At 36.4% G+C, this 12,288-nt stretch overlaps 1 protein-coding gene across 1 annotated transcript in view; it reads left to right on the plus strand.

Moving 5' to 3' along the window:
- LOC135703870 (uncharacterized) overlaps window positions 1–12,288 on the plus strand; it is an 83,948-nt gene that overhangs the window by 44,938 nt on the left and 26,722 nt on the right. Inside the window, exon 2 of the mRNA XM_065225224.1 lies at window positions 366–625. Within this exon, the coding sequence (XP_065081296.1) occupies window positions 460–625 (166 nt within the window). The 5' untranslated portion in view covers window positions 366–459. The remainder of the gene's footprint in view (window positions 1–365; window positions 626–12,288) is intronic.

Raw genomic sequence — 12,288 nt, forward strand, 5'->3', positions numbered from 1 at the left:
ATTTCCCGTTTTATGTGTGAACGTTTAAAAACCTTTCAACTACGCTTCCTGCATCGAAAGTGAATTTGTTTAACACTTTCATCAATTCTCCAGGAAACACATCTATCAGGTGTTCAATTACACAATCAATTACGTGATAAATTTTAAAATGCACTACAGTCCCATAAATCACAACCATCTCGTCAAACGTCTCATTCAAGTAGTCACAAATCATAATTACAATCAGCCGCTAAGAGGCTAATCCATTTTAATACGCACTCATTAACACTCAACGCCCCCTTCCGGAGCCCAAGCAGCTCCACCGTCACAGCCTCAGCGATCGACTAATTTAACGTTTTTCTTCTTGGCTTTTTTCCGGTCCGCAGCCTTCTTCAACAGCGTCCCCATCATCGTATCATCAGCAAGAGTCGTAGCAGCAGCAGTACCAGCACCGTGCAGCCACCAGTGGCAACCGGCATCATGAGTGTGCAGCGCTACAAATTAATATTTATACTGATATTTTTCATCCACACATCAACCGACGCCGCCGAAGCGAGCGCCGCTGGCGATCCTCACGCCACCGCTGCCGTTTACCACCAGCAGCGACAGGGTGGCCGCGTTGTTGGACCGACCAATTTGGCTCCAGGTAAATACAGTTTTTAACTATCGATGGCTGCACGGGAAGGAAAAGTAATTGTGTGAAATGTTTCAACCCGTGACACTCTGGTACGGCACATACACCGTAGGCTTCGGGTCTCATGATCGACTGATAATAAAAATTATTAATTTCAAATTTTGATGAACAAACCGAACCAAATTTGGACCCATTGAAGAGGATTTATGATAAAGTTACTAACGTTCTAATGCTCCGCACACCTCAAATTTATATAGTTGTATGCTGGAAAAGGTGCTAGCCGTTTTTAAAATAAAGATACAAATTTGGCCATGCAATTATTTGTTTCTAATTAGTTTGTTGTGTAGAAAGATCTATTATGCATTTTGAAGCTGTGGCACATATCCATATGGTGCTATTCGCTAACTGTTATGTTTACATCTTCGCACAATTTTTGTCAACCAGGATCGACTCAGTTTTTCTCAAATTTCTGCACTTTATTCTGATTAAATTTCCAGCAATTCATATTATTTGCCACTTCTCCTTTCTTTCTAGTTCTAGAACATCTTAGTAGTTTTGTTATAGTGCAATTCTGAATATTGTTAAGGAAAATGTCAAGCTTGAACCGAGTATTTGGTTCAACTAGACTAAGCAGCTAGTCATCAAGCTGACTAGAAATGGCAGAAGATAAACTCTCTGCAACTAGATATTGAAGGAACCATCGAGCTTTATGAATATCTAGTTATAAAACAACAATCCCGTACTGTCGTGATATGACAATGTGACGTAAACATTGAGTGAATTGTTCAAAAAACAGATGGTTTTGATTAACCTCGGAATGATTGCGAAAATTATGATGTTTAAAAAGCTATCAATATTTCAGCACTTATGTATGGTGGACGTCACTTACGTATGCAAATAGTGAAAAAATGTCAATGATTCTCCGAACATGTAAAGTGTGGAACGCGCAAAAATTGGTCAACTTCAACTTGGTGTATTTCTGATAAAAATGCATAAAAAACCTGAAATGCTGCATTTGGAAGTTGAGTGCATCTACAATGGTTGCTATGATGAGTTTTCACTGTTTGCTCTCCAGTTTTCAAAATGACGTCCAAGCAAGAGGAACCGATAATCCGACGTTCTCACACGCCAAGTTGGAAAAAGTGCTGGATGTGGCCAAATCGTCCGTGACAAACGTTTTAAAAGTGGTCGGGGAGCGTCTGTCGAAGCGGCGGCAATCGTAATCCGGACGTGGCAGCGACGACGAAGAAGGTGGCGGTGAAATATAAGCGAAATCATAACCTCTCCATCCGGGACGTCGCTGGCAAGCTCAATGTCTCCCATACTACTGTGCAGCGGGCCAAGAAACGAGCCGGGTTGTCGACGTTTAAGAAGGTGAAGGTGGTGAACTGAGATTACAAACAAAACACGTCGGCAAAGCAGCGGTCCGACGAATCTGCTCACAGAGCTCGACTGTGTCGTCATGGACGACGAAACTTTGTGAAGGCGGATTTCAAGCAGCCTCCGGGACAGGAGTATAATACCGCATCAGGAAAAGGGAAGGTGGCTGAAATTTTCAAAACCATCAAACTATCGAAGTTCCCGAAAAAATATCTCGTCTGGCAGGCCATATAAACGTGTGGTCTAAAAAGCGGCATTTTCATTACTACGGGAACCATTAATCAAGAGATCTACTTCCAGGAGTGCCTGGAAAAGTGGCTGCTACCATTCCTAAAGCAACATAATAGACCTGTGCTGGTCTGGCCGGACTTAGCGAGCTGCCACTATGGGAAAAAGGCAATCGAGTGGTACGATGTGAACAACGTGGTTGTGGTACCCAAAGACCACAATCCTCCCAACAGCCCAGAACTCCGCCCTATCGAACGGTATTGGGCCTTGGTCGAATGGAATCTCAAAAAAACTAATAAATCCATGGAAAACGAGCAGCAGTTTAAATCTAACTGGCGTTCGGCGGCGAATAAAGTCGATGAGACCACTGTCCAAAATTTAATGAATAATCGAACATATTTTCCTTTAAATATATAAATTAAACTACCAAAAGAAAAATAAGAAGAGTTTTGTGATATAAATTTTGACTGAAATAAACGATTTTTTTGTCGACCAATTTTTGCACGTTCCAGTCTTTATATCTAACGTCACATTGACACTTTACTTCAAAATCGAATTTTGTGCAAGTGTGTGTGTGTGTGTGTGTGTGTACAATCTAACCCCCACTGTCCGGCAGTGTTATTATGGAAGAAAACTGCTTTTTATTACCCTTAAATTAAAGCAGGTTTAGTCCGGGAGTTAGAAGGTGTTAGCTCTATTGCAGCTCCAGTGACCCATTTCAGAATGCCTGGTAATTCACGACCACTCCGAGGTCACTTTTACTTACAATAAGCCCCGCATGTTCACTCTACCTTTATCAAATGGATAATGGTATCATAAACACACTTCCAGATTCAAAAAATATTATTTCCAAATCTGGCACGTATATAGTTTTGAAATTTGTTCAACTGTATTAAATCGATTTGAATGGACATTTCTTATCAATTTTGTTTCGAATACCTCTTGATTCATCTGCTGGCAGCACTTACTGGCCCTTACCGGCGACCAACTCATCTTCCCGCAAATGCAATCGAGATATGTATAAGAACAATCTTCAACTGGAACGTACTCACCAAATCAATACATCCGGGAGCAAATTCCCGATGCTTATTTTTCTCTCGCAAACCCGTCGTCGTCGAACGGCAAAAAAAGAAAACTCGATGAGCAATTTTGTGACACGGAATTTTCACTGAACATAAACCGCGAATTCACGAATTTCACCACACCCAACTGCGAAACATGTTCAGAAGCACTTTTGGTCTCAAAATCGAATTTTGTGCAAGTGTTTCATAAACTACGTAGACATTTTTGTTGGGATTCTTGACCCCCCCCCCCCTCCCCCTGCATAGACAATTGACCATACAATTTTTTTTTTAATTTGTATGGGCCGTGGATAATATTCAACCCCCCCCCCCCTCCTTAACTGCATCTAGTGTTGAACCGCCAGGTATTAAGCTTGATGATATTTGAAATTAATGTCAAATGTATTACCTTATTTTACGTAACAGGAAAGAAGAATGCCGAGATTGTAGAGAACATCATGAAAGCACCAAGTTCAATGGTAATCTCAGAAACCAAAATCTAATTATGTTTGTATATAAACGCAAGAGCTTCTTCTGGGGAATACGGCCAGAAGAAGATCTTGCGTTTATATGTAAACGTAATTTCTCGAAAGCGCAATACACTAGTATTCGGCTTAGTATTCTTCAAAACGGCACAGATATGTATCCAGCGTATGGCAAAATCTCGGAGGTAAATTTTTAAAGGGAGTATAGGATGAACTAAAACTGTAATTACACTTTTGCCTTATACAGGAATATCTATTTCGCCATCCGTGGCAGTAGTTAGGCTTCAAGAACTTCTAGACCACACTACGATCCGCTTAATAAGCAGTCAGGTTCCTGTTGAAAAACTGCAACAGTTCTGTGGAAGCTATGAACTAACCGTTATCTACAAGTGGGTATGTGATGGCAGCAGTAATCACGCCAAATATAAGCAAGGTTTTAGTGACGAGCTCAAAGACGGTGAAGTTAAGGAGTATAGTGATTCGCACATATCCGTATTCTCGACCCCTCTGCGTAAAGTAGCAAAAAAAACTGGGTCAACTACGGAGGAAATTGTCTACCATCATCAGTTACTTTATGTCGCCCAATAAAATTACTGTTTGCCATAGAAAATGCACAATTAACGTCACAATAAGTTGAGCATATGGAAAATCAAATCGGTCTGCTGAATCCAACCATATATCGATCAAATGGTATCGAGCTTCCAGTTGTTCCAAAACTGTATTTCAGTATGTTCGATACAAAAGTTGTGAATTATGTTACCGGTACCAATACCCAATCCTATTTGTGGTCGTGCGAGGAAAAATCTATACGCTGTCAACAGAGAAGTTGACCTGAACGAAATTGATGTGTCGGTTTCGTTCAGGTCATCTACAATACACCAAAATTCAACTACAAGATCAATGGTGTCCATATTAAGTATCTATGACCACATTAGCACACTTCCAGGTACCCGGATGCCCCGGGGAAGTTACCAGAACCGAACTTGATCTAAAACTCACCATGTATAAAAGTTAGTTCAGAAAAGAGCCAATTTTAAGTAAAATTGAGCTAAAAACCATGATTTTAAATTAGCTTTCCTGTAATGAAAAATAACTTCCCCTCCAATATTTTTACATGAAAATATTCATCAATGCATGTAAAATTTGATCAAGTCATTAGTTTAAAAAACAGGTTGCCCCAATTTGCATATTATCAACCAAAATATCGTATGTTTTGAACACATAAACTCTCTTAACATGTTGCATTTGTGAGGTAGCGTGTTGAAGTATTCTAAAAAGTTGCTTGTTTTGGTACATGAAAAAACTCTTTCTAACAAAGTATGTCAAGAAAAAATCAAATAAAAAAGTTGTGGTTGAAAAATGATTTGAAGGGACCTTCCTTAAAAAATACTTTATATCTCAATGAAAACGACGATTTAAACCATTGATATCCTCAGCAAAGTTTGTGAAAATGATAAGATCTACAACTTTGTGCAACATTTTATTTTTCTAAACCGCAAAGAAAAAAGTTAGAAATTTTATTTTTTGTCCTAAGAGATTTAAATTATAGACGACCCCTTCATCAGATGCGCCTATTTTCAAATATAAACTTTTCTCAAGACACCAACTTGATTAAACTGCATCTTTATGCACTTATTTAGTTTTTACCTGAAAAACACCCTCCTGGACCACTGTGCAGTGTTGCCATGTTTTTTTTTTTTAATTTCAATCGGTATTTTCATCATAAACAATCTTTTTAATCTGTATCTGGCTGACAGAAATCTGTGAATAAAAATCTGTATACTTTCCTTATTATGGTCTTTTCACGGATTTCCGTAAAAGTTTGGAATCTTCAAAACTTAAGTTTGCTTTCTAATGAATTTATCGATTTAAAAGATCTCGAAATACTATAATCTTGATTTTCAAAGTGATTTGTATATTTTTAGCAAGACTAAAAATATAACAAAATCAAGTTCCAGTAGCGAGAGACAACCCTGCTTCCGGCTAAAAATTTTTTTAATGAAGTACCAATCACACATTTCCCTAGAATTTGAGTTTTTTATGACCGAGATTATCTAGATTTGTTTCTTAATCCCGTGATTCTTCATTAAATTTTAAAGTGGGATCTTTAATTTTCTCAATCTTTCTTCAATTCAAACCAGATTTAAATTTTATTTAAGCATTTAGCAGATTAGTTTGTTGTTGCTCGATGCTGTACACTTATTCTACGTAGTATTTGTTGGCATTAAATACCTGAAAAACACATTGGGATAGTTCCATCTGCATTCCTCAATGTGCACTCTCTGTTGTCAATTGTCTTGAAGTTTGTCACAACACAAAATTTGTACATGAAAGTTTAGTCGAATTGCACGTCTTGTTCACCGATTCAACAAAACCAAATATTGAAGTCAAAATCATACCTGTCACCATGTGACATGGTTAATTGAACAATCAAAAAGAGAAACATGTATCCTTAATCTGAACATCAAAATTATCGAAGATAGGTAATATAATTTTAATTTATTCAGTTAAAACTTCGTTATGAGTTTGGTAATTAATAAATATAATAAAGAATGGAAAATATGTTCCACTTTTTTTCAAAAATCTGTAACGTCCGCGTGTTTTAAAAAAATCTGTAATCTGTATATACATATCTATATGTATATCTGTATCAAAATTTTTAGAAAAATCGGTATGTCCACAGATAAATCAGTATTTGTGGCATCACTAGTTGCTGCTGCAGCTGGTTCTCGTTCAATTTGGATCTTTTTTTTCATCGCCCGGCATGCTATTGGCACCCTTTATGAGGTGTTTACACTTATGCTATTTCACTAGCGGTAATGAGCTAGCTGCTAGCAAAAAAGTTCATTAGCATAATGTAAACAGGGCATCAGCGTCTACCAGCATGAGATTTCAGGGGCAACTGAAATTCGTGCTACTTGGCTAGTACACTAGCGCTAGCGAATCCGAACAGATGTAAACACCCCATTAGTAAGCTGCGGCATTTTAAATTGAATGTTTTCTCTATAAAAGACTTTTTGATCAGAAGAAAAGCAGCTTCCGTTTCAAGAAATAGCAGGCAAGTTCCAGGAATGTGAATCAATTCGATTTTTTACATTTGAATATTGAGGGGTTGTCAACAAACTACGTTGTATTGCGTCAGATTGTTGAGGAAAAATGTCCTCTTTTAGTCTTATTTTCTGAAACTCATATTGTAGAAACTGAAGCATTTGATCAGTATAGTATTCCGGGATATATTGTTGCTGCTTGTTTATCACATTCTAGACACACTGGCGGTGCTGTTATTTATTTCAAAGAATCAATTCAATTCAACCTTCGTACCAACGAAGTTATTGATGGCGACTGGTTCTTGGGCATTACAGTTGTACGTGGCATGAAGACGGGTAATTATGGTGTTTTGTATCATTCTCCCAGTTCTAGTGACCAGCGTTTTGTTGAGGTTTTAGAGAACTGGCTCGAGACATTCCTTGATTCTAGTAAATTAAATATATTGGCTGGTGATTTTTATATTAATTTGCGTGATAACCATAATTCGAATCATTTGAAGCGTTTAGCTCAATTTAAAACAAACAATAGATGTATAAAGGCGTATCTCCAGACACAGTAGAGCTTTAATTGACCACGTTTATTCCAATTTTGATTCCATTTGTTCAGTTACCGATACTGATTTGGAAATAACCGATCATGAGACCTTAGTGATTGATGTCTTAGATAATAATAACAATAATAATAATAACAATAATAAAATTTAAGTGCTGAAGGAAATATTCGAAACAGGCTGTTTCGAATCTTGTTAAGAGAAGCGTGGATTATCCATTCGCGAACGTTAATTTAGATGAATCTACAGCTGTACTGACTAACGCTTTGAAAACGTGTGCCAATAAACTAGTTGAGCAAAAGTTTGTTTCTTTGAAAAACTCGAACAGCTGGTACAATTTGGATATTTAGCGTCTTAAAAGGAAAAGGGACAAATTGGATAAAAAGTTTTGTAGATCAAATAATAACAATCTTTGAAATATGTACACAATCGCGCGTAGCATCAAAACAACAGCAAATAGTAATGGAAAATTTTGAAATCTCTATTAAAACCTTATATTTGCAAACCGCGGTCCGTAACTTTTAATGGCATATTAGAACAGTCAGAACAAGTAATTGCATCTAAGTTCAATGATTATTTTGTCGACAGTGTTTAATTGATTAATCAATCCATTCAATTGGTCGATGGACCTGACGAAATAAAACAGTCATTTAATAGTAGTTGTAAATTAGAAGGTTTTCACCCAATCAGATGAACTTGGAGTTATTTGTTTTTCATTAGGAAAATCGGCTGGAGTAGACAATGTTAATGCTAGAGTTATTCAAGATTGCTTTCATGTTATTGGCCACATCTTGATGGACCATACTAATGAATCATTACAAACTGGACATGTGCCAAAAATTTGCAATAAATCCTTAGTGGTCCCTATTCAAAAAGTTACTGGAACGATTAAAGCCGAAGAGTTTCGTCCCATCAACATGTTGCACACATTAAGAAAAATTTTAGAACTTGTTGTTAAAGACCAGCTGCTAGAGTGTTTAAATAGTAATTGTTTGTTGATACCAGAACAATCGGGATATCGAGAAGGTCATTCTTGTGAAACTGCGTTGAATTTGGTATTATCGAAGTGGAAAAATAACTTGGAGTGTAAAGATACGATTTTGCTGGCTCTAAAACGCGCTTTTGAAACAATTTCAATTTTTGTTAAAACCAATCAAGCGCTTTGAAATTACGAGTTCTGCATATAAATGGTTTGAAAGCTATTTGTCTGACAGAATTCAACGGACTGTTTTTAATGATTCTGTTTTCAGTTCCGTGGCGAATAACCTTGGAGTGCACCATGTAAGTATATAAGGGTCCCTGATATTTATTATGTGTATTGATGATTTGCGACGTGTTTTGCGATTCTGCGATATTAATTTTTTTACAGATGATACTGTGTTATTCATTACAGCTAAGGATTTAGATGATGCCGTTTTACACTTGAATGAAGATTTACTTTCTCTAAGTAGATGGTTGCAGTAGAAATTGAATACAAGTAAAACTAAATTCATGATAATTTCGCTGAATCGAGTAAATGAGAACGTCTCCGTTGTAATTGATGATGAGGATCGCGTTCGGGAGATTAAATATCTTGACGTGATAATTGATGACAAACTTAAGTTCAACTATCGCATTGACAATGTCATCAAGAAAATTATCAAGAAGTATGTCGACTGAAAAACGATTTAACTATTGCCAGTAAAATACAGCTATAAAAATCAATCATTTCTCCTCATCTAGACTTTTGCCCATCCATTTTATTTCTGTCCAATGCAACACAGATATCGAGATTACAGCGCTTGCAGAATAAAATAATGCGTTTGATTTTGAGATGTAATAGATTCACTTCCTCAACTTTGATGCTAGACGCCTTCAATGGTTGTCGGTGAAGCAAAGAACTGTATATTTGACTATGGTGTTTATTTTTAAAGTAGTTAACGGTTTGCTGCATCGATATTTGCGTGATCGAATTGAAATAGGAAGTGACTTTTATAGATATAGTACTAGAAACAGTTGAAATAAGAAGACATGAAAACATCCTGAGAAGTTTATGGAGATTTCTGATCACCTGAAGGCCTTTGGAATATTTTCTGAGTCCGGGTAATGTGATTTAAATTATTGGATAGCTTGAGATCTTCATCAGAATAGTACCTGATCAACCTGAAGTTTTGAAAAAGTATCCAGAGGACTTTTTAGACATCTTTAAACACATGGAATAATTTATTAGCTGCCTGGTATCATATGAGAGAATATGTTCAGAATGATACCTGATCAACCCGAAGTCTTGAAAAATATATACAGGGCTTCATGGAGATCTTAAGACACCTGTAGATCATTGGAGTAATTTCAGAGCAGCCTGGTATGATATAAGAGAATATCTTCCATGAAATTCTTGGAAGAACCATGGATTTCCATGAATTTATATAATAAACTATGAAATTCTTAGAACTACTATGATGTTTTCCGATCTTATGAAATACCTTCAATGATGTTCCCAAATAACTTCAATGATGTTCCCTGAGTTTTTGTTAAAATACAATTTCCATACAGTTTACTGTTCTTTATGAAGTTCTCCTATATTTTTGATCTTCGTTATTTAAGGCTATCGAACTTTTATAAAATATCCTCAAACTTCTCAGAAGTTCCCAAAATTTCTGTAAAATTTCCAAATTTATATTGACAACTGTCAACAGTATCTGAGATATGACACAAACACCAAAACGGCCAGGCCTACTGCGTTGAATTTGCCGCAAAGATGATTCTGTGAAATGATTCGAGTTTAAATAAATATATTTAAACAACGATGCATTTCGTAAATCGTGGATGCGTGGATATAATGTACCAATTGCTCCGAGTTATGTAAGAGTGAATTTAACAATTATATTTGATCTAATGAATGGTTTATACAATAAAGTATAAGGGAAGGATCTCACCAGATGCCTCCAATGTTTCCCAAATTCCTAATTTATAGATAAATGGAATTATCTCACCAAAACTGGTCTGGTAGACTATGATCATCAATTTTTCCGGACTTCTCTTTTTCACGATTTTCTCCAGCAGCTTTAGCCTTTAGCTTTTGTATGTTGTCCTCCGCCAAACGCTTCGTCTTCATCACACAGCTCGCATCGAACGCCGTTCACGGATCTTCGTTCTCTTCTGTTTTCTTATCACCTTATTGTATTACCATGATCTTCTGGGAGCAAACTCGCGTCCAATGTTACTCTTCTTTAGCTCCACCGAGCACTCGGAATGTGCACTCCGTGCATAATTCAATCAATGTGAAAATTAGTATGTGATGGTTTTATATGGAAAGTGCAAAAAGAAAGAAAGAAGTACAAAAATACGTCCGGGATTAGTTTAAAGAAGTGATAATTTTCATCGGATTCCCCAACTGACCATACTCGAGCAAATTAAGTATATATAAAGCTATATTACGACTATATGGTCATTTGGGTACTCATAGGCCATCAGAATGGTTCATCGGTTGCGAAGTGAAACATTTCTCAAAGTGATGCGTTATATTTCTCAATGTTTTGACATAATCCTATCGTTAACTCAAAATTATTCCTTCAATACCCAAACAGCATTGCATACTTTATGAAGGTTTCAGAGCATTCTGCGAGTTTACAACCTGGTATATGCAACCCTCACAAAGTCCGAATTGCTACTTGGGTATTGCAACTACGGGTAATCATAGAAAGTACTTGCATTTTGCTCAGGCACTTTTGAACAAACTGTAATCACTCTCTCATACTCGCAATGTGTCACGACCAATTTGATACAACGACGCCCTTACGCTCTCTGATTAAAGTGCAAGTTATAAAACAAATCAATGGTCATAAAACATGTATTTTAAAACATCGTAATAACCAATAACATTAAATGGCCAAAAAGTATACTCCAAAACAAAAATAAGACATAACTATGGCGGCTCGCATGGGATGCGAAATCAGGTATTCAGCGTAGAAGTTTGGAGCATCTCTAGTAGTAGTAAAAGTAGATTCTGGTTTTGTAACATGTTTTGGAAAACATCATAATAATCAATAAATGTTAGATGCAAAATAAAAGTTAAAAAAAAAATGAGCATGGGATTCGAACTCTGGTACCTGGCGTGATAGGTTTGTACCTTCCTTACTAGACTAATTTCGAAAGATGACTAATTTAGGTTAACTATCTATCATGTTCTTCGTCAATGGCAGGAAAAACATATCCTAGAGGAAATTATGTTTTGAAAAGTACTGGAAGCGACACCTGAATTATCATTTCAACTCCTTTATGAAAACCGATCTAGCATCTTTTCATGTTTTGTTGTGGTATTATAGAAGTAAAATGCACATTTGAAAAAAATCTGAGAAGTAGCCAGGAAACTCTTTCAAAGCTTGGGATGTTTTCTGCTTCACTTTTAATACAATTATAGAAAATGCTTTTCAAATTCTTATTTAAAAATGTATTTTGTGTGTTACTTGGGCAATAAAAATGGCTGCGGAAATATTTTTCAGGTAACGCCAAGCGCAGCATTATGCGTCGTATGAATAAAATTTAACCTGCAACAGTAAAATTAAATGATAATGGATGGAGTTTTAAGTTATAAGTAGTAAGATTATTTATTGCGTTTGTATAAATGGAAAATTTTACTATATAAGGCATTACACTTATATTTATTATGCTACATTACAAATTCCGTGGTCTTAAATTTTCAAATAATTTTACTGTGTATACATAAAACTTGTCAATTTCACTTCCATAGAGTCCCAATCCGCATGATTTTATAACTCTGAAAACCATTTGAATCTCGTTACACATCCAAAACTAGTCCACCATCACAATTGTTGAAAACACTTCCACTAGCAAACGAAAGTGGTACAGAGATATTGATTACAGCAACCTAATTATTGGAAGTAGCCCTGCAAGACACTCCCCGTCAACAAGGCTTCACAAGCC

The sequence above is a fragment of the Ochlerotatus camptorhynchus genome, unplaced genomic scaffold (genome assembly GCF_037179485.1).
Source record: "Ochlerotatus camptorhynchus isolate MF236.1 unplaced genomic scaffold, CSIRO-AGI_Acam_v1.1 ptg000222l, whole genome shotgun sequence".
Lineage (NCBI taxonomy): Eukaryota > Metazoa > Arthropoda > Insecta > Diptera > Culicidae > Ochlerotatus > Ochlerotatus camptorhynchus.